Raw genomic sequence first — 27,546 nt, forward strand, 5'->3', positions numbered from 1 at the left:
TACGATGTGTCACATGCATGATACCAAAGTATGTTCTATAACGCTTGCCACAACATGAGACCTCCTAGGCTGCTTTTTTCTAAATCCATATACGAAAGATCCGTCACTTTAGCTTCGTCATGACATGAGCGTGACTTGACGTCACAATCTCCTGCTTACCAAGCGAGCTCTTCGTCATAAATAAGTAGAATAGACACACAGACGGACAAGGCAATATATAGTATTTTATACGTTTATGTAAAACAAACACTCACACTAGCGAAAATATCTTGCAAGAAAATGTTCCTGAATTGAATTATTACGAAATGTATCATTTAATTCGAACTGCATACCATGATTGTGTATATTTTAAAGAGATGTAACATTCGTCTTTCAGGGGATGAACCCAGAACCTCCGGATATCTGTGTAATTCGCTTTGTACTAATGTGTGTAACGCGGTCTGCAAGAAGATCGGGGATTGAGAGAAAATCGTGGCAACAGTAACAAAGGTGCACTGCGACGTTATGTAACCATATTTCTAGTGTATTGATATATGTTTATTCATTTCTGATGTACTCTACATACATAGAGTGTACTTTATTACTAAAAGTGAATGTCCACTTGAATTCTCTGGACTTGTAAATTATCATTTAGTAATAAATTTGCTTTTGTTTTAGTTTTCCTTTGATTCCATACACACACACACACACACACACACAGAGAGAGAGAGAGAGAGAGAGAGAGAGAGAGAGCAACTACCTGTCCACTCGTGTTTTCTGGAGGTGAAAAAGTGAAGATAACGAACAGTGTTCAATATAATTATTTCTGTAAATGATACGAAGTTAAAGAGTATGCCAAACACGGACCTATGGACATACCTGAGGGTACCAGGTGCCTAGGAGAAATATGCATCCCCTTTGAACCATTTACGCTCACTGTGAGCCCTATGAATATGTTTCTATCAGGTAAACAAAGTTTTGATAAATTTATTTGATAAATATACCCGTGTCTCATTCAACATTAGGAAAATAGTGCGAGAATCGGAATTGCGTTGTCACAGAATTACATCTTAAGTTTGCTTTAAAATTACCTTTCAATTAAAATGAAACTATCAAAGGAGCCAGCTACTTTAAAACTATATGACAATATAAAATTATATTACTGTTATGGGAATATTGAGATGTTATTTTCCAAACGAAAATAGTGAAGTTTGAGAAAACAGAATCTATATAGGATCCATTCAAGACGGTAGACAAAACAATGGAGACAGACACATGTCGGTGAAAAATAAGGGAACAGCTCATCACGTGTAAAGGGTCACAGGAGAAGCATTACAGAGGTTTATTCAGTATTAGGAAAAATTCAAGTGACGTAAGTAGCAGTGTGGCATGCCGTCGATCGATCACTTACCTTACAGATACTGGGGTGATGAAAAACTAAATCTGAGAAGTCTGATAGTGGAGAAAGATTATCAACTAGTACTTATTGTAACGGGGACCGTTACAGATGTTCCCCAAACATTCCCCCATTAAGCAAGTGGTGTCATTTGTTTCAGTACAAGTGGTTTTGAACATTGCAAACAGCGAAATATGTGAATATATAACTATTTTATAACGTTCATTCCATTTCATGCTAGTACAAATCAGTTAAAGAGATCTGTCCATTATGTGCACGTGCATGTACGTGCATGCACGTGCTGATAACTAATTTGACCATCTCGATACATTGCAAGTCTTACGATATGAGTACAAAAGAAGTTTCACAACAGTTCAATGAAAAACGAGAAATTAACAGCAACTCAAAACTACAAAGACCGAAATCAATGCACGTACATACACGTGCGCATGAGTATTACACATCAATTTTGCTGACGCTATGCAATAGACATTTCAGCTATAAACTTGCTACATGAATTTGATATCAATTGCTTCACGTATAAGAAAGTTATGGGGATTTCAAAATTTTCCAATCAGAATTAAGAACACGTACATGCGCGTGCAGGGAAGTGATTTTGACACCATCAATAAATGGAGGGGTCCAAAACATATCTGCAACCTAAATTTCAAACCTATTCATTGCAATCTAAAACTGTTATAGACCAATACTTGAATTTTGATGTCAAAAATTGCAATGCTCGCGCATTCACGCGCATGCGATTTTGATAGTGGAATAATTGCTTATACCATTTAATAGGCATTCATATCATACATTTCAGGGTAAATTTGAATTCATTTGAGTTTTTAATTCAATAGTTATGACCAATTTAGTACCCGAAAAATGAAAGAAAAGCTATGCACGTGTATACAAGCGCACGTGAGTATGACTGAGCATCAATGTTGATATCATTCAATAGACATTTAATAGATATACTTACGTTATAAATTTCATATTGTTTCCATCATTTATAAGAAAGTTATGGCGATTTGAAAATCGTCAAATCAGAATTTAGCACACGTGCATGCACGTTCTGAACAGTAATTATGACTAAATATGTTTGTTAAGAATCCCAAGATACATATACAACCCAAGTTTCAAAACATTTTGACAAAAAATAAAAAAGTTATGGTCATTAAAATAATTGAGCCTTCAAAAGATAATGCACGTGCGTTCGCATGCGCTTTTGCAATGTTTAATACTATTGATCTGTAGATATTTAGTATGCATACCTATCCTGTAAATTTCATGAATTTTCCTTTTTTGACATGAAAGTTATAGGCGTGTTTGTATTATCCAATCAAATTGAAGCACACGTGCATGCACCTGCAAAATTGAAAGTTTGACCATGCAAAACAGTCAAAGGTCTCGGGTTTTACCTACGATATAAATATCAAACAATTTCATTGAAAAATAAAACAGTTAGACGCATTCCAAAATTTGTAAACAAAATATCTAATGCACGTGCATTCACATGCATACATTTTCAGAGAAAATGACATTCGTTCCGCACATCTACATATGCTATACTAACATCCTAAAAACGTTTCATCTTGATCCCTTGAACAGTTTCCGAGAACACTCGTGGACAAAAAAGTCACAAGAAGAAAGAAAGAATAACAAGCTATAACTGTGTTGGGATGCCAACACGAATGTCTCCGAACACCTCCCCATGTCAGAAATGTTTTTGATGCCAGATATGCACTCAGGATCCTCAAGAAACCCTAGAAACTAAATTTGGTTGAAATCCGACGGACTTGATTTTTGGCCACCATTTTGTTCAATGGCGGCCATTTTGAAACATTTGAAAATTGATTGGAAGGAAATACTGATGCTAGAAATGAACTGTGGACGCTCAATTTACCCAAGAACCCAAATGTTGTAAAGATTTGAACACTTTCAAATATTTCGGTATATGGCGGCCATTTTGAAAATGGCGGCTCAAAAACAAAATTTGATTGTGGAAATGGACTCGGGGTCACTAAATTAGCCTAGAAATAGAATTTGGTTGAAATCCGACAACCTTGACTTTTTGACGTCTTTGGCCGCCATTTTGAAACGGTGGCCATTTTGAAAATTTGGAAAGATGATTGCACCCCTCCTCATGACCCTCTATCAGTTCACAAAGTTTGAAGTGGATCTGTAGAAGCACTTTCATACAATCGAGCGGACAAATTTCTCAGGAAAGAAGAGGAAGAAGAAGAAGAAGAAGAAAATAAGAATAATAAGAAACGGAGCAAAAACAATATGTCTCCGACACTTTGTGTTCGGAGACATAATAAGAACGGAGCAAAAACAATATGTCTCCGACACTTTGTGTTCGGAGACATAATAATAATAAAAAGAAACAGAGTAAAACCAATATGTTCCCAAACTTCGTTTGGGGAACATAATAATAATTTGCACCGCCATAAACTGTAGCGAGATAAGTGGACCTTTCTTGTTCAGGAAAAACTCAATAGTGATATATATCTGTTATCACCTGCGAGATAATCATTTTGAATTGTCAGGTAGCCATGCCAACTTGTCAGGTTATCATGCCGACTTATCAGGTTATTATGCCGACCTGTCAGGTAATCATGGCGACTTGTCAGGTCATCATGACGACTTGTCAGGTCATCATGCTGACTTGTCAGGTAACCATGCTGACTTGCCAGGTCATCATGCCCACTTGTCAGATAAGCATGCCGATTTGTCTGGTAATCATGCAAACTTGCCAGGTAATTATGCCGACTTCGTAGGTTATCATTTCGACTTGTCGGGTAATCATGCTGACTTGTCAGGTTATTATGCCGACCTGTCAGGTAATCATGTCGACTTGTCAGGTCATCATGCCGACTTGTCAGGTAACCATGCTGACTTGCCAGGTCATCATGCCCACTTGTCAGATAAGCATGCCGATTTGTCTGGTAATCATGCAAACTTGCCAGGTAATTATGCCGACTTCGTAGGTTATCATTTCGACTTGTCGGGTAATCATGCTGACTTGTCAGGTTATTATGCCGACCTGTCAGGTAATCATGTCGACTTGTCAGGTCATCATGCCGACTTGTCAGGTAACCATGCTGACTTGCCAGGTCATCATGCCCACTTGTCAGATAAGCATGCCGATTTGTCTGGTAATCATGCAAACTTGTCAGGTAATAATGAAGACTTATCAGGTGATCATGCTGACTTGTCAGCTAACCATGTCGACTTGTTAGGTAAACATGCCGACTTTGTCTGGGAATCATGCCGACTTGTCAGGTAATCATGCCAACTTGTTAGGTAAACATGCCGACTTGTTGCGTAATCATGCCGAGTTGTCAGGTAATCATGACTTGTCAGGTAATCATCCCGACTTGTTAAGTAATCATGCCGACTTGTTAAGTAATCATGCCGACTTGTCAGATCATCATACTAACTTGTCAGGTAATAATGCCGACTTTTCAGGTAATCATGTCGACTTGTCAGGTAATATTGTTGACTTGTCAGGCAATTATGCCGACTTGTCAGGCAATCATGCCGACTTATCACGTAATCATGCCGACTTCTTAGGTAATCATGCCGACTTCTTAGGTTATCATGCCGATTTGTTAGAGATGATATTTGCACTTGTCAAAACATCATTTTGTATTTTTTCATTATGTTTAGATTCTAATACACGAATGTCATTTGTCGACATCTACTTAATAACATCTGACAAATCAACATCGTGATCTGAGAAGTCGACGCAATTATCTGACAAAGGAGGATAGCCATCTGACAAGTCGACAAAACTTCCATTATGTTGACTCATCAAAACATTATGTCAGCTTGTCAGGTCGTTATGTCGGCTTGTCTGATAATTATGTCGACTTGTCAGAGCATCATAGTGTTAAGTGGTTAACACATGTTGGCCTTGAAAACATATCTACGGTTAACCTTTTTTTAATTTCACAAGTGAACACAATCATTGTCGTATTCGACATAACTAGAAATGTCACGGACTGGTTACATGAAACATTCAATGGCGATATTTTAAAACTTCACACATTTGGCCCCTTTATTCCCGAGACCGAGATCTTTTTTATCCTGATTCTGAATCGAAATCCCTAGCAGACATACACAGACGAAATAAAGAAATTCTACGCAACGTCATGACTTCACAATTACCAAGGCAGAATGTCATTTATAGTACATCATATAAGTTTTTAGTATAATTCATAGTTAAATACAGAGTCCTGTTTTCTTTTAATGTTTGTTAAATTATGTGAATAACAATGGGAAGTATCAAATTATGTGAATAACAATGGGAAGTATATGTAATGTTTATTGATGTATTTCTTGTGAAATGGTATTGAGCATTGATACACCCTGTATATGTAATTCTTCCTGTATTTGAAAACAAGTGGCGGATGTTGCACAACGGTAAGGTATTATAACGGGATTTTTACATCATGCATGTATTACCGTTCTATATATTTCCCTGGCGAGATAACACCATGCGTGCCGATAATGAGATAATGGGATAGAAGGTGAATGACATTTGTTTGAGAATAGAAAGACGTCTTCTGTTTCTAATTTCTTAACATGCTGTATTACGACATCTCCTGATGAGAGGGAATGTCGTTCATTGTGGGAGCCTCGTTATTTACTGCAGTTGTCAAAAGAATCAGCTATGTTTCTTTTCCTTGCAATAAACAAGATGGGAATTATAGAACATTATCTTATTATTACAAAGTTAATTTAACCTACTCATGAGTACATCTAAACTCTTCAGGCATTGACAAAAAACAACCATTATATACGGATACAAGAAACTTTCTTCACAAACATCACGTGGAAATTAAACACATATGTCAACAGTGATTGTTTATACGTAAGAGACGATTTGAATTAAGAACAGCATGGATAAATATGTGCAAGAATAAAATTGATCTTAAAAAAAAAACCATTCAACAGGTACCAGAATGATGGTGTTTTTCAAACGGATCTAAAGTCTTGACGTAGTTTTACGAATAAAATACTCTAAAGAATCATTTTGACGAGACGATTCATATAAGAATATTATCTTGTGGTGTTCAAAAGAATACATTGTGAGTCTTTTTTTCAAAAAAGAGAGGACACGGACGAGGAACTTCTTCTTTGTTTAATAACGCCGTTTGTGTCATCAACGATGACGTCATTCGCGTTTATGTGCATCTACATTGGCTATTTCATTTACGTACAGTCCTACGGTAAGTTTGCATTCATTTAAAAAAATTACAATGGCGTATTTCAATTTTTAATCAAGTTATGCTTTGCTCTGAAGCAGTGATTAACTGTTTCTTGAGTAGATCAGTTGGTGAGACCCGGAGTTACGGAGGCTGTGAGTAGTTCTGTAGGATGGGGAGGATATCCAAACAAGACAGTGGACGGAGACAAGACACAAAGTGATTACACGTACTGCATGTACGCATCACCCTGGTCAATAGAGGCGTGGCTCAGAGTTGACTTAGGACGGGTCTACAATCTGAAATCGGTTAAAATATGGAATAGTAAGTAAACAGTAACATTCATACTTATCATTACACCTTCAAATAGATTTATCCAATGGCGTGATATAACCATGCATTTTTAAGTGACTGAACAAAGCATCGGATAATTACTTGTAAATATAAAACTATAAGACAAATAAAAGACAAAGTAATAGTGTTGGGTGTTTTCCTAAAAGATGAATTCCCATCTTTTTTTTTTTTTTTTAAATTTGACAAGAATAAACGTATGTCTTAAATAAGAGGTCCATGGGCCTTAACAGTAGCCTGAGTATCATTTGCCAGTCAACATATATATATATATATATATATATATATATATATATATATATACCGTATATATTCGCCTATAAGTCGGATTTTTGGGAGTCAATCTTTGGTCTAAAACTCTATGTCCGACTTATTGGCGCGTCCTCAGAAGATTGGTATTTTTCGAGGCGCGTAATGTAGTGTTTTTTTAAAACAACTCCGACGATTAGCATGGACTACCACACAAATGATTATTGTTCACAAATATCTAGACATATTGTATTGTTTATGTATTTTAAAATTGTGTATAAAGTACAAGTATTTACATATTTTTATCTTGTTAAAATTATTTACATACCGGTAACTAATACTTTCAATTCAACTAAACTATCGTTTATCGATAAAATTGAACCACGAACCCGATTTAATATTCAAATATTCATATATATACCGGCTGAATTATATTTCATAAAAGATTGAATATTGTTAGCAGTTAATTTAAATCAGCATTCTTGACTCTTAAAAACTCTATTGTTGATACATTGAATTATACCGGAACCCCACAATAACCGTGAGGCGCATGGCTTGGATATTGAGTACTTCATAATTATTAATTTCTCAAAATATTTTTTGAAACATAGGTAAAAACACTAGAGCATTGACTTGAAATTGTCAACCGATTCTGACAAAAATTTGTACCAACTTATAAGCGGGTCAATGGCAAATTCTTACAAAATAACCTTAAAAAATACAACCGATTTATAGGCGAGTATATACGGTATATATATATATATATATATATATATATATATATATATATATATATGAGTTACCGACCGTACCTATACTGGATTACTAAACTACATAAAAGTCCTTTCAAACAAAGATACATTGCTGGATTCAGTAAGGGCTCTACAAAGCCCCCATCTTTGCTCCACACGAAAATATTAACAGCTGTGAAGGAGAGACTTCAAACTTACTGTGCCACGACATTTGCCAGAATTGGTGTTAATCAAATGTGGATTCTAAAGAACTTTTATTACACTTGAAATCGCAAATCTTTTCTCAAATCAATAACATCATTTTGGCCCCCTTCTCCCACCCATTGTGATAGTAGTTTGTAAAACAAAATCTTATAAATATAATATACTAAACAAGTCTTTGTTTTGTACCTTAGAATATAAAGTCCGATTTAAAAAATGTTAAGGTAAAATTGTTGAGAAAATTATCATTTATTTTTCAATGTTTTTTCCGGGGTTGGGGATTGAAAACCTCTCATTCTTGGTTAGGTTCATAAAATCGTCATTTATGGTGGCAATGATAACGTAATAAAACTGGAAAAGTCGAATTATAATTCAAGTCTTTTGCAGTATATTTGTTTCTTACAATCGGTGGGAGAAGGAAGGAAGGAAGAGTAGAAAATAACAAAGCTAGGGAGACCCACAGGCACTTGCTTAATATTTCTCATCATGAATTATGATGATTTTACAATACATCTGCATTTGTATGAAGTATATGGAGCGGAGGAATCTGGGCATGACTTTCCGTTCTTTCTGTAATTTCTGCTTTCCTTGTTCATAACGTATTTGGTTTTACAAAATGTTGACCTCCTAACACCATTGCATAAAATACTGTCCGTGTTTCGTTCCGTTTTTCATTTTAACAATATTCCAAATACAAGGAATTGTCTCTAGACTTACTGCATATCAATAATAATTTCTAATAATATATTTCCGTATTGTATTCATAAAATCAGTGGCGGTTTAAAGACGGCGCACCCGGCAGCTCCCTTCCTAAAATTGTCATATTTAAAGTAGATCATGATGCCTTGTTTACAAAAAAGCCAATAAAAGACGCAACATATTTCCACTCTCGGAGAAATAAATGATAAGATATTTTACTTTATTGAATTACCTTTTTTAGTGAGAACTTACATTTAAAAACCCAAACCTTATAATTTGTGCCATTTTCATAATTTTACATTAAAAATCATAGAAAATAGTGGAAATTACTACATTGGAGACATATTTCAAGCCCTGTGAAATCTAGGAGCGTCCGCGGGCTTCGCCAATTAGATCCACTCTCAATTGTGTCGCTTAGGTTCGAATTACTCTTTAATAGTAAATTCGAATCTAAGCGATATAATTGTCTGTGCATGGAGCCCCAATTGTTGGGTCCGCCTCGAGAACAAGGTACTACATATTTTTTCAATAATTGAAAGTACTCGCACCTAAGCAGTATAAAGATAAGATGTTACACGTCTCGCAGCTTTTCAACTTTCTCAGAAACCAGTTCCTTTAAACAATATTTGATACTAACCAATGGGCCGCTTGAAATTTTATCAGCCAACCCTGAAATACCACACCATGATCATATATGTGATAACTTTCACAGGGGTCCTGAGCTGTTTGTCCATATTACCATTATTACAATTATCGAGTTTGGTTATGCAGTTTCGTTTCCTTCTGTTTCGTTAGATTTTCTGTAGATTTTTAACGTTAGATTTTGGTTTGTTTCGTTTCGGTAGGTTTGTTTCCTTTGGGAAGTTTCGTTTTGGTAGATTTCGTTTCGTTTCGCACTGTACAGGTATCCAATTCTATGGATCTTTTCTTTCCAATACAAGGATCACAACTGCATTAGCACGCAAAAAGATAGCTCCCCTGATTTTCGAATAGAGTAGGCTAATTGGGGGTCGTTAGGGAAACTCAAAAACATGCGCACCCAAACATATCTCAGTAAGTGAACCGCTGTAAAATGGCTGAAATATTACCATAAACGGCGTAAAACCATAATTTACAATCCAATACAACCCGTCATGTTCTCAATTGTCTGACGTACATGTATTTCATACAAATTGTGAGGCCGTTCTTTTGATACTGATTTGGACTGGCCAACGGTGGATGCTTACTCCATCTTTGTATCTGAGCCCGCCTCTGATGTATTCTGTATAGCATATTTGAGATTGAAGATAACATAAGTCGTATCAAGAGGTCAAGGGATACAACAGTACCAATATGACCCCTAAAATGTTGGAGAATGATTGGATGTGCGACTTTGCAGTTGCCACTCAGTGACTACTCAGCCACTTGATTCGACATGACGATTTATTTGCATCTTGAATGCGAAACAATGGTTTTATATCATCATACCGACGCCTATCATTATAACAAAGGTTTACTGAGATTTCAGGGCGAAAGAAAATATATCCGCACGGGAAGATTTAATGCCGCTGAATTATATAGTCCGTCCGGTTTGAAAATCATATACCAGAAGCGAACTTCTTGTTTCTATCTGTAGTATTATATATAGAGTGTGTTTTCAGTCGACATATCATGAAGGATTAAAATAAATGATACAAGAACACGTAAGTCTTGAAGGGAAAGGGAAAGTTTAGAAAGGCATCTACTCTCCCGTACTGGTGAGATATGAGAACTTTTCTTTTTGTAAATGCGTGTCATTTCATTTCGTTATGATAATTGTGACGGATGATGGGTGTGGAAGCAAGGTGTTAATTTTCCATTCAAATGTCTTTGATAACATACAGGTAAATGGAAAACGTGATTACTGTATTAATTAATTGATTGTATATTGCCGAACGTCCATCTCGAGACCGTCGCGATAGTCTAGAGGTTAGAGCGCTTATCCCGTAAGCGGAAGACCGGGATTTGAATCCCGGCCGCGACAGATCTAAGTCGTTAAAATAGGTAGTGAAATTCTAGAGAGAGATGTCAACCAAGATACAATCAATCGACAATACTTCACTCATATGGGGGCGTTACCATTACCCGTGAGGGGCTGCAGAATTTAGGTCTATGCTTGGTGCTTACGGTCTTTGAGTAGGGAGGGATCTTTATCGTACCACACCTACTGTGACACAAAACCTCAGTTTTTGGGGGGCATCATCCAAAGAACCGCAGCATTTAGTTACCTCTACTCTTACAACAAGTAAGAGGTACTGAAGACCTATTCTAACCAAGATCCCCATTGTTCAGGTTTACAAGGAATAACTCATAAAACCTTAAATCACATTATTATGCAAAATATATGTAGAAAAATATGATAAACCTTTCATTTTGTTAACTTTAAGTATTATTCTAAATAATATTCAGTAGAATAGGATACCTAAATATAAAATTTGAAAATTTAAAAAGAAACTGAGACATTGTGTGATTCCATGTGGAGCTTATTTGCTTTCCTTTTTATTTTGTTTTTAAAGCGTTAACAAATGAATTACACCTCTGATCCCACCTCTGGTGTGCCCAGGGGTCCGTGTTTGCCCAACTATCTATTTTGTATTGCTTGTAGGAGTTATGAGATTGATCACTGTTCGTTATCTTCACCTTGCACTATAACCTTCCAGATAATATGGTGCGATTTGGCAAATTAATTAATAAATTATGAGACCATCTGTTTTGTATGAAATTTTGGATGCATGAATTTTTGGTGAATGTGCTCTATGACACATTATACGAAAACAAGCATTTTGTAAGTATTACATAGCAATACACGTCCACTACTGACCCCAAGTCAAGTCGTCTGCGTAATATTCACACGTCAGCAGTACACGAATAAGCAGGTCATATGCAATAAAAGCAATATACAGCAAATTCAAACTCCATATTTTCTATGTACAATGGCTATAACTCAAGAAATAAAAGCAATTGACCGGAACAAAATACAAACTTGATCTGTAACTTGCCATGATAAAGCAATGTTCCAAATATCATATGAATATCTGCAAGTGCGGGAAACTGAATTAACGAACTGACAGATGGACGGATAGACAGAGTGCAAACTTAAAGTCTTCTGCAGCTTCACCGGTAGAAGGGTATTTATAAGCATGGTGAAATATGTCAAATATAAGCTGTCTGATTAAATTAAGAGTTGTTTAAAGATATATCAATGAGAAAAAGTGATTGACATAGATTTTCAAAAGGGGAGCATTATCTTAAAAATCAAATATATTAAAAGGATGTGAATAATCTACATTTCATACACTGAGAATATTTACAATGGATTTATCATGGAGATATTTTATCTAAGAATAATCATTGTCTAGGTCAATTATCTAAACTAAGATTACAAGGATTCTCCATCCGCCTGTCCAGCACGTCTACCCTTGTCGTCCCCAGTAACACCTGTTACCAGGATCCTGGAAACCAAACTCTGCCTGCCGTGTTTGAGAGAGATTGCCAGGGAGCGGCCCGATATGTTTGGTTCTATACAAACCAGGACAATGGCTTTGGGGTGAGACTGGCGATATGTGAAGTTGAGGTATACGGTAAGAATCTATCTTGAATATGAAAATTTTAAAAGCTATTTGGCTCTCGTTTCCTCCTTCATGTTTGTTGATTATCTCAGAGATGTCTTTATGTGTTCTCTTATAAAACGAGGGGGATACTGTTTTACATGTCGGTATGTCTGTTGATCTGTATACCAAGTCTTGTCCGCTTAATATTTAAATATCGCCAACCTTGGTACAGTGATTGCCTCTAGGAAGTCAAGTGATCCCTATTGATTTCCAAGTCACAAGAACAAGGGTCGACGTGGAAAAGTTAAGATAGTGTCTAATCCTGTCGATTATGAGATTACAAGGCTAAGGATCAAACTCAATATAGATATTATCCAATCAATATTTTGAGAACTATTTATTTGACAGAAATCACCCTTGGTACACTGGTTCCCCAAAGACGTTGATGACGCCTTTTGATTTTCTTATCACAAGGTTAACGTTCAAACGAATCCGGACATATAAGGCTATTGCCCGCTTAGGAATCCATTCTTTGCTTGACATAAATAAAAATGTGACCCTAAGGGGCAGATAATCCTTATTGGAGTAGAGATCATAAGGTCAAATATCCAACTAGGTATAGTAATATGTTGTCCACGTACTATCTTGAGAACCCGCTTTTTGGCTGATATCAAACTTAGTACACTAGTTCTACCTACGAAATAAATTAAATTTAATTAATCCTATTGATTTTCATTGAACAAGGTCAATGGTCAAACTACTATAAGATATTGGCCGCTCAGTATCTTGGGAACTATTCACTAGAAAATATTTTCATGTAACAATGTCAAAAGGTTATGACTAGAGTGACTGGTTATTTGGAAATGCCTGCTCAGAAGACATCGCATGCTTTTAGGGACGAGATAAAAAGATCGATGTCGGATAAAAATCAAAATTCAAATAGTTAGGGAAGGGTGGGGGTGTGTGTTAAAATATCCTGTGAGTTTCTCTCATCCGACCTCGATTACACTTTAGTGGAAAAAGAAAAAAAAGACAAGCGACTGTTAAAAACACAAAATAATATTACATTTTTAATGTACACTTTCATTTGTGAATAAACAGTAGGATGCGTATACAGAGTGTTGTTTATAACGTACGTTTTTAAGTTTCAACATTTATCTTATTTAGTGTTAAAGGGGAGTGGGGATCTTCGTGACAACCACGTGAGTTTAGGTTTTTGTCAGACATTAAACTTTTGCACTCGCTCCTTACTAACCCTACATACATTAAATTTGATCATTTTGATATTGCCAAAACGAAGCATATGTTTCTAAAAAGTTTCGTGTTTGATATTGGAAAACGAAAGGCAATCAGAGCAAGTAAAACAGTTAAAACGAATTACAAATCCGCAAAAGCCAAATCAAACAACGCCGTGGATTTCTACTGCAAGTGAGTAAGATAAACAATCAAATGTTTTCAGAGGGTTTGAAACATCAATGTAGATGACTAAAGACCGTTGATGTTATAGCCAACGTCATATGCATGTTATTTGTCATTCTACATTGCATTGAATAAAAAAAAATTGATGTAATATCTGTTTATGTTAAATGTGTATATTCTAGAAAAGAAATTCTTTATAAGTTCATTTTAATATAAATAGACTGCACATTTTGTGGTAATAAGAACTCTACAGAATTTACACCTGGGGATCAGATTTGACTTAACGGCCGATTTGGGAATGTTTATATTCCCCTGTGTGAATTAAACTCAGCGGTAAACAAGTTGTTCTAGAAAAGAGGATTTTAAAATGACTCCATCCTAGTTTTGCCTTTTCTTAATTATCTCCCATTTGAGGGAATAATGATACTTCATTTGAACAAACAAGTTGAATTGATACTGACATTGTACATTACATTTCATCAAGTTTCCTGATGTTGAGTACATACCAAGTTTGTTCAAATCATGATTCCCGGGTGTAGGGTGTGGATTTTTGTTACGGGAATATATAAGATTGTTTTTTTCCTAAAGTAGTAGTGACACACGAAATCACATCCAAATGCAAATGTTCCAAATGTATGTGAATTCAATTTTATTCTCCTGCGATTATAGTCCAGGGCATATTTTGTCATATCTATATGTCTGTCTGAAAGTTTAACCTTGCTCATAATTTTTTATTGGCTAATGGTAGGGCTTTCATATTTTATAAGCACATTGCTTGTGATTTACCCTTTTATTTTGGTACCAAAGCTTTAATTCTGTTATTTGGAGTTTGAGTCTGACCTACTGTAAAGGAAACTTGAGCTATTCAATATCCTCTGAATTATTTTAAGTAGAGCTTTCATAATTTGCAAAACATTCCTTATGGTAAGGCCTTATATTGGAGTTTGATCCAAATTTCAAACTTTAATCTTACTGTTGACTTTTAAGTAGTGAATGATAAGGCTCTCATACGTCAAACATATATTCCATGTGACAAAACCTTTTCTGTATCAAAGTTCCTTACCTTATCACATTGATTTCAAAGTTTGACAAGCTTTAAGAGAAATATATCAAACATCTCTTGAACTATTAAAGGCAGTGCTGCATATGCTCTCTATATATTCTCTATGGCGAGACCTTTCATGTGATACAGACCCTGAAACATTTTACCTTCCTACTTGAACAGTAAGCGAACGGTGAGCGAACGTAGAGCGAACAATGACAAAACACTGAATGCAACTTGGTGACCTCTTCAATTATCCTCTATTTTTTAAAGCGGTACGTTGTAGTCGCTTAGAATTGATTATTCTTTAAACAGAAAAGCTGTTTCCTTTTTTTGAACCAACCGATGGTGGAAATCCCTCTAATTGTTAGCAATCAACTACAGTGTAGTTTTTAGTGCTTTATTTTTGTAGTTAAAATTTACCGACAGTTACATATTTTTCAAGGTCACCCAAACCATTCCAGTGGATTCGGTGTCTCTACGACGAATACTTTAGGAGTCGTCAATTTGTTAGGTACAAATCGCAAAACATGAGGGGGCATTAACTCCTTTTAGGGGACACCGACTCGCTTTTGAAATTCGTCACTTCTACTAATTGACCTCTATGCTTCAGCAAGAAATGGATATTGTACAACCTCCTAGACATTCATATTCAACTGCTATTATTGTAGCCATTTGGCAGATTGCATGCTATGCTTTTACAGTACCCGCAACGTTATTCTTGACATTCCTATCGTGCTCTATCGTGCGTGTATCCTATCGTATCGTGCGTGTATCCTATCGTATCGTGCGTGTATCCTATCCTATCGTGTATCAGGTTTTCCGTTTTCTATCGTGTTTTGTGTGTATCAGGTTTTCCGTTTATCGTGAAAATCGTTTATCGTGTAGCTTCGGAAACTATCGGGATCGTATATAAAATCTAATGAAAAAGTACGATACTTTCCGAAACCTTTATTCGTTTTGTTAAAGAAGCTATTTTTAGGAATCGAGGAAAGACGGTATATTTGAAGGAGAACATAAAGTTGTCGATTTTAAGGCAGAAGAAGAGCTATTTGTCTGTCCAGAGAGAGAGTGAAAATTTATCACAATTTAATTCTAAGTAGTCTGGAAAGTAGGACAGTAAACCGAGCACAGTAAATCTGAAAGCTCCTTCTGAAGTTCATAAACATTTATTTGTCTAGAAACAGTTATTTGTAATTAACACTAACAGAAAAATAGGGAGTTCCGATTTGAAAGGAAAAATCAGTAAATTACATTGTTTATCACATACATGTATATTTTAATAATGGTTCTTTTTCTTCCGATTTTTTTTTCACGTGTATGCTACTTATATAGCAACTGCTGAACTTGTGCGCGTCCTTATATCTGATTTTGTGTATCACCCGTGTTTTGACAGCTAACATTCTCAGGGACATTGTATTTCACACATTTAGAAGATTAAGTTTTAAAAGGGTGCAAGGGTGTTTCATCCCCCAAAATTCTGCTCAACTGGGCACGATTCCGCTGTCATCGTTGTTTGTTTTTTTATATATACCTTGTACATGTACACATGTACCAATACTCGTACGTGTAGATACTGGAAATTTATGTTGGTTTTGATGATTATTTGAATTTTTTTTACACACTAAGCGTTTCAAAATTGCGAATTTAAAACAAGCCGGGTTTTGTTTATGTTTTTTAAACAGTATATTTATGTTTTGTTAACAAAATATCAATTCAAATAAATATGTTCCAATTACTTATGACTATCAATTATCAATCATAGTGTAAAAATATCTAACAGGTGTAGTGCGGTTGATTTTTTTTAAAGCGGTCGTTATGAAAATAACTTGAGATGTTGAATGAGCCGTGAACTTAGAGCTTGATGCAAAATAACCCCCTCCTCGCTACACGCACAATGTTACTTGGTTTTATTTCATACTCAAGGTAATATACATTAGCATAAGAGAGCTACTGAAGCATGATATCACTACATTATATTACATTTAGTTAATTCCCTGTATAATCTATATATTAAACATTAGGTGACAATATAAGTTTTAGAATCATTGGCTGATAAAATTCATATAGATATCAAATAATGAATTCAATGCCGTATATATTTTATTATTTTTTTTTAAATTTTAGCTGTGATGGCATTAAAAAAAAAACAAAAAAAACGTACGACCGTGGATTAAAGAAATTATATGGTACAAAACCGATCAATGTTTTAAACAAATGTTACCGCGACGGGGACAGGTAGCTGATAGTCATCCAGCGATGAGAACGCGGTTTTCCTGAGTTACCTATAGATTACCGCGTTAGATTTTTTCCCATCGCGAGAACGCGGGAAACAAGAAATCCGCTTTGTCCGTAATGTAGGTATATAATGAACATTGAAATCCTTCAATATTATTATCAACATAATGTAAACATAATGTAATTATGGTGTAGGTATCAAAATTTCGTTCCGTCTAAACCGTTTCTAAATTTACAACATTTCTATCAGGTTTTCCGTTTATCGTGAAGATCGTTTATCGTGTTTTGCGTTTATCAGGTCTATCGTGAAGATCGTTTATCAGGTTTTGCGTTTATCAGGTTTATCGTGTATCCTATCGTATCGTGCGTGTATCCTATCGTATCGTGCGTGTATCCTATCCTATCGTGCGTGTATCGTGTTCTATCGTTTATCATGTCAAGAATAACGTTGCGGGTACTGTATAATACAGACTAGGAGGATGCCTTCTACTTTATATATAGAGTGTGTACAATTAATGTCAATAGAGAATTATGTTTTATCTAATGACCATCCAACCTACGTAAGGTGTTGGTCATTTGAGACCAGCAAAATATTGCCACTGATTTGAAGATCGGATATTAGATCACTACTATTTTTGAGTAGGGGAAGAGGTATATGTGTTTAACACTTCTTTCTCTTGTCTCTGATTGCACTTTATCTAATATCATAGTTAAAGAGTGTGTAACTTCCGGGACAACAAAATATACATGTCACTAATATCAAAGTGGGTAGTCTTGATTCAAAACACATGTTTCCATATTCTAGTGAAGGTTATACTATTTACATCAACAAGTTTATTCAAATTTCCAGACTATGTAACCTTGGTTGTCAAGTAGTTTCAGTACTGAGTAATATATGCGGTATCTTAGATTAAACCTAATGTGATGACTAGTTTCAGTAGTGCAGAAGTGGTGCGAACACCTAAAGGTCCAGGACTATCTCGCTGCGTAAACCATCTTGAATCAAGAACACGCTATGCTTATGACCCCGTAAACCCTTATAAACTTGAAGTTTCTTTTTTTAAAACATTTGCGGAAATCATTAGTTTTTAAAGCTTCCGCATATTTTACAGTGTCCACACCATGAAAGCGATATTTTTTTTATGAAGTGTACGTTCGTACATCTGTATGTATGGTACTGGTACAAAGTAGCGTTAATCCGTTCAACACATAAATATTCTAATATCCGAGTTGCTATCCACCGTCACTGTTCATCCTCATGTGGCAATACATAGAAACTTTTTAAAAGTCCATCCAATATGACGTGCACAGTATCTCTCTTTCTCTCTGTGTGACTATATTACTTAGTTCTTAATGTCCATGCATGGTCTGAGTTTGTTTTACAAAACATCTATTTTGTATCATACACGTTTTTTAATCGACTATATTATTTATTCTAACTTTGCCATTCGTAGCACAATGTTTTCATAGAACAGTACTTAGAGCGTTTAGTGGGTGAAAGGTGAAGATAACGAATAGTAATCAATCTCATAACTCCTGCAACCAATACAAAACAAATAGTTGGACATACACGAACCCCTGGACGCAGCAGAGGTGGGATCATGTGCCTAGGAGGAGTAAGCATCCCCTGTCGACCGGTCACACCCGCCGTGAGACCCATATTTTGATCAGGTAAACGGATTTATCCGTAGTGAAAATCAGTGTGCTAAGAACGGTCTAACAATCGGTATCAAACACTACTGACAGCATTTGACCCAATGAAAGGTTGTATTGGCAAACTAGAGCGTTATAACGACCACAGAATTTGTGAAATACCTGTCTGGTCGGGATGTAGGGCTCACGGAGGGTGTGACCGGTCGAGAGGGGATGCTTACTCCTCCTACGCACCTGATCCCACCTCTGGTGTGTTCAAGGGTCTGTATCTGCCGAACTATATATTTTGAATTGCTTGTAGATGTTATGAGATTGATCACTGTTCGTTATCTTCACCTTTCATGCTAACTTTGAACGAGCTTGTGGAAACGCCTGCACCATCAACTTGTTTTTTAATAGCCTGTATCGATTTAAAAACTTACCATATGCAGAACAAGGTATCTCGTATCGAATCAGCTGAGATATATTATTACCATATGCTGGTGATAACGGAATATTGCCACTTAAATATAGGGAGTTGACGGTGGAGAAGCTGACATTATCCCGTTTGTCATAAAGTTGAGTTGTTAGTTTGCCGTTGATATCTACTTTCAATAAAATATCGAAGTATGAAGCAGAAGTGCACGACTATGTGGTGTCTTTTATTTCGAGTTCACAGGGATATATCGAATCGACATATGAATGAAAATTATCATTATTAATAGATAGAATGTTATATCAAAATATATATAAAACAATATATTAAATGTAGAATTGAATGCCAAAGCAAGAATTTTTTCTTCCCATGTAGAAGTTTTTGAATAAATTCTCCTTCATATGAATATAGAAACAGGTCAGCTAACAAAGGAACATAATTCGTGCCCATGGGAATTCCAACAGACTGTTGAACGACATGATCACCAAATACCACGAAGATATTGTCAATGAGGAATTCTAGTATATTTTTGTATTTCAATTTTACAGTACTTGTGCGTGAAATCAGAGTGGTGTTTAACAAAGTAATTTTTGGATGACTTATCACTAAATATGAATATTTCCGTTTTCTATTTTTTGTTGAAGAAGCAACTGCCTATGATGTCAAATAGTCCAGCCTTTAATTTATCGTGAGGAATGGTCGTGTAAAGTGTTGAAAAGTCATACGTTTTGATGTTGTTGATTTTCCGATTTCAAAGTTACTAAACGTTCTTTAGAATTTTTTAGAATCCACTTTTGATGTACACCACTTCTGGCATATGTAGTCGTACAGAAAATTTGTAGTTTCTCCGTTTCTCCTTCACAGCTGTTAATATTTTCGTGAGGAGAAAAGATTGGGGCTTGGTAGAACACTTACTGGATTTGAATACAGTATATATTTGATTTTTGTTTATGATTTCATTCAGGATGTCGGTCTCCTTATTACGGTGGAAATTGTACAGAAAGGTGTGGTCATTGCAGAGGTAGAGAACTCTGTCATATCATCAACGGTTCTTGTGCTGGGTCATGTGAACGAGGATATCAAGGACAGAAATGTAACACGGGTGTGTAAATGATAAAACAAAAGAGAAAATACATACATTCAAAGCTCCAATATATCATTTCTCTAGTCATGCGCCCTTTATTCTTCGATCGAACATTCATCAAGACATTTTAAAATATCCCATTTTGTAATTTCTTTTCTTTTCATTTAGCATGTCGGCCTCCATACTACGGAAGAAATTGTAGTCGAAAGTGTGGTCATTGCGGACTCCAGGAACCCTGTCATCATATCAACGGATCCTGTCCTAGATCATGTGAACCTGGATATCGAGGACATAGATGTAACGTGGGTGTGTACTGAAAACGCATGGAATAATTACGATTTTTAGATACCATTATTGCACACTTCAATAGCCATATTTAATTTTCATTAGACACACATAAAGTGCCCAGAATGATGTTGTTTTCAACAGACAATCCTTAAAATTGAATACGTATATCGCATTGGCATTGAGTATCGATTTATAAAGCACATAAATGTATGCGGCAGGGAGTAGCAAATGCTGTCAGTCTTGACCACATAAATCATACACGGCCAGGTCCGTTACTCATTTGAAGATCCGGTTTAAAATAGGTCCTTAATACCAATTGTTTGTCGTACGAGACGACTAAATGGGCTGGTCGTGTAGATGAGATCGCAAAAAATGAGGCCCTGTGTCACAGCAGGTGTGACACAATAAAGATCCCTCCGTGCTCAAGGGCCATACACAATGAGATTAGACCTAAAATTTTACAGCCCTTCATTGCCAATTGTGACTTCTCTATATGAATGATAATTATCGAGCGGGGCGTTAAACAATATACAACTAAGCAGAGTCAGAACCAGACAAAATATTTGATATTTGACAAAGGTGATGCAGGGTACACTATATGCGTTACATAATATGTTCCAGTATAAAATGTTGGTAATACATGCTTTCTAGAAATGTATTCATGGCAATTCTTTTAACTGAAAGTAATAGGTCTATTTTCATTTGATTTTAGAATGCGTTAAGGGTACTTTTGGAATGAACTGTAGAAATAAATGTAGCGGTCACTGTATTGGAGGTTTACCGTGTAGAAACACAGACGGTGTGTGTCCTCAAGGGTGTATGGATGGATGGACAAATTCCTACTGCAATGAAAGTAAAGTATATCAATATCCTGAGAAGAAACCATTATTTGGTTTCGTGATATTTTTTTTTATTTCAATGGGAATTGCCTGAAAGATGCCACAGGTAGTCTAAATAAAACGTTGTGTTAATCATGCGATTTGACAACAGACTTTGGAATCTGAACTTCCCATACAAAGAGCCACAACCCATATTTAACAATTATTTCTGTTAAACAATTTGTAAACTGTATCGATCGAATTCAACGTAACATGTAGTTATCTCATTTTGTAATTTCTCTTTATTTCATTCAGTATGTCAGCCTCAATACTATGGTAGAAATTGTAGCGAAAGGTGTGGTCATTGCGGACTCCAGGAACCCTGTCATCATATCAACGGATCCTGTCCTAGATCATGTGAACCTGGATATCTAGGACATAGATGTAACATAGGTGTGTACTGAAAACGCATGGAATAATTACGATTTTTAGATACCATTATTGCACACTTCAATAGCCGTATTTAATTTTCATTAGACACACATAAAGTGCCCAGAATGATGTTGTTTTCAACAGACAATCCTTAGAATTGAATACGTATATTGCATTGGCATTGAGTATCGATTTACAAAGCACATAAATGTATGCGGTAGGGAGTAGCAATTAAATGCTGCCAGTCTTGACCACATAAATCATACACAGCCAGGTCCGTTGAATCTTATTTGAAGCAAATTCAGAATTCCTTTGGAGATTCGGTTTAAAATAGGTCCATAATACCAAATGCTTGTCGTACGAGGCGACTACATGGGGCGGTCCTGTAGATGAGATCGCAAAAAATGAGGCTCTGTGTCACAGCAGGTGTGACACAATTAAGATCTTTCCTTGTTCAAGGGCCATAAACGATGAGATTAGACGTAAATTAGACAGCCCTTCACTGACAATAGTGACGTCTCTATATGACTGAAAATTATCGAGCGGGACGTTAAACAATATACAACTAAGCAGAGTCAGAACCAGACACAATATTTGATATTTGACAAAGGTGATGTAGGGTATACTATTTGCGTTACATAATATGTTCCAGTATAAAATGTTGGTAATACATGCTTTCTAGAAATGTATTCATGGCAATTCTTTTAACTAAAAGTAATATGTCTATTTTCATTTGATTTTAGAATGCGTTAAGAGTACTTTTGGAATAAACTGTAGAAATAAATGTAGCGGTCACTGTATTGGAGGTTTACCGTGTAGAAACACAGACGGTGTGTGTCCTCAAGGGTGTATGGATGGATGGACAAATTCCTACTGCAATGAAAGTAAAGTATATCAATATCCTGAGAAGAAACTATTTTATGGTTTCGTGATTTTTTTTATTTCAATGGGAATTGCCTGAAAGATGCCACAGGTAGTCTAAATAAAACGTCGCGTTAATCATGCGATTTGACAACAGAATTTGGAATCTGAACTTCCCATACAAATAGCCACAACCCATATTTAACAATACTTTCAGTTAAAAAATGTGTAAACTGTATCAATCGAATTCATCGTAACATGTAGATATCTCATTTTGTAATTTCTCGTCATTTCATTCAGCATGCCAGCCTCGATATTACGGTGGAAATTGTAGAGAAAGATGTGGTCATTGCGGAGGTGGAGAATCCTGTCATCACATTACCGGATCCTGTCCTGGATCATGTGAATCTGGATATCGAGGACAGAAATGTGACAAAGGTATGTAAAATACGTACTAAAACAGGAAATGCGAATTTGTAAGAGCAGGAAAAGCTACATTTTTCACAAATCAATCTTGCACAAGTTTACTTCAAGTGACCGGTCAACAGGGGATGCTTACTCCTCCTAAGCACCTGATCCCACCTCTGGTGTGTCCAGGGGTCCGTGTTTGCCCAACTATCTATTTTGTATTGTTTGTAGGAGTTATGAGATTGACCACTGTTCGTTATCTTCACCTTTCATCACGCATATGCAGAATGCCTACAATGTTACTGTTTCAACAAAGGATCGCATGGGCGAAGGTTTTATTCTTCAAATTGTCTTTATGATGGTGTATATCCCTCTCATGGATATTGTTTGTATATACAGAATCTTATAGAATTGCTGTACTTGTAAAACTGGAAATACAAATATGCCCTTTTAACATAACGTGATTTCAAGGCAAGTTATGTGCTGTCATTTCAATTTTTTGTGTAAAGTTGACGTAATACTAGAAGGCTGCAGAGTTCTATATTTGTGAAGTTACTCCCTATAAGAAATGGTGTATAGGTAAACGTAATTCATCTGTATATCTAAACGAAATGGACACTGACTTGTCACAATTTTAGGATAATTAACATACATCTAGACAATACCCAGATCAACTCTTGCCAAAATTTATGTACACAATCTGTCTTCCAGGAACGATCATAGTACGAAACTATGACATTCCGTGAACTGAAAGGTTACTGAAAGATGGTTTAATGACAGAGCTCTGTTATTCATGACGCACAATACCGGTTCTGTATTCTACCCACTGCTGTTCTTGCTAATTTAGTCCATTCAGAAAAAATGATCACATTTATGTGCTCTAAAAGACCTCAAATCCTCCGTTTTCAAAATAGTACTGGTTTTAGCAAACGTGCCTCAATAAAACTCTGTAATTTTGATCTCAATCTCTCCCGGTGCTATTTTCGAAAACTGGATATCACAAAATATATAGTCGTTATAATGATCTTATTTGGAAATGCAATCTTTCTTTAGATCTACTGTGTAATTATGTGTTTTATACGAGTAGTTAACACATTGTTTTCATGCTAATATTGACAAGGGATTACTCCGTTTACCTGATATAAATACATTTAGAGGGTTCACGGCGGGTGTTATACATGTAGAGTCGTCAACTTCGGCTTCATAGTTAGATATTTTATTAAAAGTAGACATTAACGGCAAACTAACAACTCAACTGTATGACAAACGATATAATGCTCTTTTTAGATGGCTAAGAAAAAAAGCGTTAAAAGTGCTTTTGACCTGCTTGTACATTTTCTGGCTTGAAGCCTGCTAATGATAAAACGAAAGGTATTCGGTTGGTTCAAATAAAATATTATGTGGCAGCATATGTCTGAACTGAACTATGCTTTCGTTTATATTCTTGGGTTTTACCTATACTGCAAATATTATAGATATGGCACAACTAAAGTCCGATGATAAATTGGAAGTGATTTAAAAGTTGATAATACAATTGTATGAAAGACAAAGTTTTCGATTAGGTAATATAAAAGCGTCAACAGCACCTTGATATATATCTAATTCACTATTTACTTAGTGTTCTGCCTAATCTAAGTATACAATGGATAAAGAAGTAGAAAAAAAAATGCATAAATTTGTATGGGATATTAAACCCTATAAAATATGTCAAAATGTAAAACTTATACGGTACCAATTTTGATGCACCAGATGCGCATTTCGACAAATAATGTCTCTTCAGTGATCCTCAACCGAAATGTTTGAAATCCGAAATAACTATGAAGTTTTAGATCTAGTTTATTTAGACAAGTTTATTTACAACAAGCGCACAAACGACCTTGATGTATGTGCCTGACAAATGACAGAATCGTGGGCTCTCGAAAAAATTTCTAACGGTGATTTAGGTTATTCATGATATCTATCTTAATATGTACGATACTTCATAACACTGGATTGGAAGTTGTTCCTTATACTGCAATCGAACTGGAAACCAAAGAAAATTTTGAAGCGCTATTCGATGCCACTGTAGTGAAATTGGGGGGTGGATTTTTAGTATTTCTGGTCGGGCTCGGAGTCCTCTGAGCCAGCACGTGATTTTCTCTCTCTCTTACCCGCGAACTCCAGGCAAGCGGACGGGGATTTAATTGCGCAGCATTGTAGTTATTGTATTTGTTGACTCCTTGTAAGTTGCTCTGTGTATTTGTTAATATATCTGTTCATAAATGTTTTCCGGTGTTCTTTGTGTGTAGGAAATCACTTTACTGGCGTTGTCGGCAGGATATTTTGCCCACCTGCGCCGCGGATCATAGCGGGGGCCGTGTGGTCGCAGGTGCGAGCCATTTTGAAATGTTAGAATTTCTTAGTTAATTTTATTAGTTTACATGGGGCCACATGGGGGACTTGAAAAGGACCAAAATTACCAGCTATATAGAATGGGTTCTGTTGTAGCTTCAGGCCAGGGACATGGGGCTGGGTCAGTTAATCTGTCACAGGCGCTGGAAGATCGGTTTCTAATGCTAGAGACCCAGATGGCACAGTTGACTAAACATGTTAGTAGTATGATCAGGGGTGTTTGGAGGTTTCATCTTTAAATCCAGGTTGGGATACCTTGTCCGTAGGTTAAGTAGGGAGTACCCTGAACCAACTCTGCCAGTTATATTGGACGAGCAAGTTGGTTGCCCCAGCTTGGTGGGTGAGCCATGCCATAGAGTCCTCAGCAGTAATGGGTCGGTATCTTGGAGAACACCTATTGCATTAGCCGTACTAGTAGTGGTGGTAGTCATGACCAACCTCAGTCTCCCCATCATTTGTCCATCTATACAAACGAGAGTTCCCCAGGGCCCCCATGTCACCAGTGCATCTCGCAGGGTCAGTCAGGTGTTGGAGTGAGGTGCCGATGAGGCCTACGGGCAATGCGGATAGGGGTATGCGTTTCGGTCTCTCGCCAGTCAGACGTGGGATTAGACATAGCAGGTCAAGGTCGAGATCTCCACTCGCTAGGCATGTCAATACAGAAGACTGTAAGGCTGCTAGTAGGGATGGTCCCAAGTTGTCTAGTCAGTGTGTGTTAGTCGATCTCCAGGGACCGGGGCTCAAAATAGGTCGGGGCAGGTGCTCCGTAAACCCTTATTAGGTAGCTCCATTACAGCAAGGTCAGTAGTCGACAGTGCATGTCATGAGGTCAGAATGCCAGTGAAACGGAGTAGTTGTGTGTCTGTGGTGGACAGTAGCGTTTTGTTGTCGACGGGTGAGGTTGTTCAGAGGGCCCGGAGTGAAGTAGGGGTCAGGGACACATGGTCGGCGCAGACAGGGGTGCTGCCAGGCGCAGATGAGAAGTTGTGTGGTTGGCCGGAGGACACTGAGGCAGGTGTTAGTCACCAGGGTGGTGGGCTGGAGAACACCGGGGATAGTGTTGGTTGCCATAGTGATATGACTTCTCGGGGTAGCTCTGGGTGTTCTCTGGGTTTTGATGTTGACATGGCTGTTGATGTGTTATGCGATGTGGATGATGATCCCTCCACAGTCGAGTCGGGGTGTCTGGTTGAGGCACGGTCTGGTGTGATCGGTATTTCATGTCTCTCAGCTCATGATCATCTGAGTTTGAGTGGTTGGACCAGTAGTGCTGGACGGTGGGAAATTGATGTGACACGGGCTCTGGTTTTGCATTCTGTTGATGGCCAGTTCTCGGATGCAGAGGACGAGTCTGGGGGCGAGGATGCAGTTGAGTGTCATGTTAGTGAGTCTGGATTATTCCAGGTTGGAATCGATGCATGCGTGGAGGTTTGTGATGAGTGCTGTGTTGGTATTCCATGCAATAGTAAAGCATGCAAGCCTCAGTTGTAGTGTTAGAGACTGTTGCTGAGTGGCACAGTCTAATCATTACCAATGCCCCAGCCATGATTGAAGCAGTGGCCTATCAGTTCCCAGGGGCGTCTGTCCCCAAGGCGCCTGATAAATGTACCATTGTGTGTTGGTCTGATGGAGGGTGTGTTGTGTCTGCATCTCATGGAGATGACCCCGCGGATGCGGGGTTTGTGGCTTTGTCCGGTGCGGCCTGGTGGGATAGTAGTGTTCCTTCTCTGACTGAGAGGCTTCCTCCTGATAAACGTCTAAGCAATGAATGGGATGGGTTTGTTGCTTGTGGTTTCGCGAGTTTCCATTGGTCGTGGGGTGATGGCTATGCATCCCAGGTTCAACTGACGGTGAACCAGGGGCAACCCAGGTTTGGTCAGCGCGAGGGGGTACGATAGAAAGTTAATGAGTTATGTGAGGGGTGTGAACTCTTCCATGTACACGGTACCCGAAATGCGGGGAAGGGTAGATTAGGCTGCCGTAACCCAGCCGTTCTTGGGCAGGGGTACTTCCTTGTGGTGTTTCCGGATCTGCTGACCTGGAAGATGTGATGTCCTCTGGTGTGATGTGCCGTGTCCGATGTCCAAG

General features: G+C 37.1%; 1 protein-coding gene across 3 annotated transcripts in view; it reads left to right on the forward strand.

Annotated features, from left to right (window-relative positions):
- The first annotated feature begins 6,040 nt into the window (after window positions 1–6,040).
- Window positions 6,041–27,546, forward strand: part of LOC130049095 (multiple epidermal growth factor-like domains protein 10) — a 28,064-nt gene continuing 6,558 nt past the window's right edge. Inside the window, exons 1-10 of one of the 3 annotated variants that reach the window (XR_008797618.1) lie at window positions 6,041–6,612; window positions 6,712–6,912; window positions 12,218–12,439; window positions 20,141–20,278; window positions 20,429–20,566; window positions 21,261–21,401; window positions 21,682–21,819; window positions 22,542–22,682; window positions 22,960–23,097; window positions 23,299–23,399. Coding sequence is in view for 2 of the 3 variants with exons in the window: in XM_056146221.1 (XP_056002196.1) it covers window positions 6,552–6,612; window positions 6,712–6,912; window positions 12,218–12,439; window positions 20,141–20,278; window positions 20,429–20,566; window positions 21,261–21,401; window positions 21,682–21,819; window positions 22,542–22,682; window positions 22,960–23,097 (1,318 nt within the window). In the remaining variant the exon portion in view is untranslated. The remainder of the gene's footprint in view (window positions 6,613–6,711; window positions 6,913–12,217; window positions 12,440–20,140; window positions 20,279–20,428; window positions 20,567–21,260; window positions 21,402–21,681; window positions 21,820–22,541; window positions 22,683–22,959; window positions 23,098–23,298; window positions 23,400–27,546) is intronic. The other 2 variants (XM_056146222.1, XM_056146221.1) reach the window with 2 other exon arrangements.

Source organism: Ostrea edulis, chromosome 8 (genome assembly GCF_947568905.1).
Source record: "Ostrea edulis chromosome 8, xbOstEdul1.1, whole genome shotgun sequence".
NCBI lineage: Eukaryota > Metazoa > Mollusca > Bivalvia > Ostreida > Ostreidae > Ostrea > Ostrea edulis.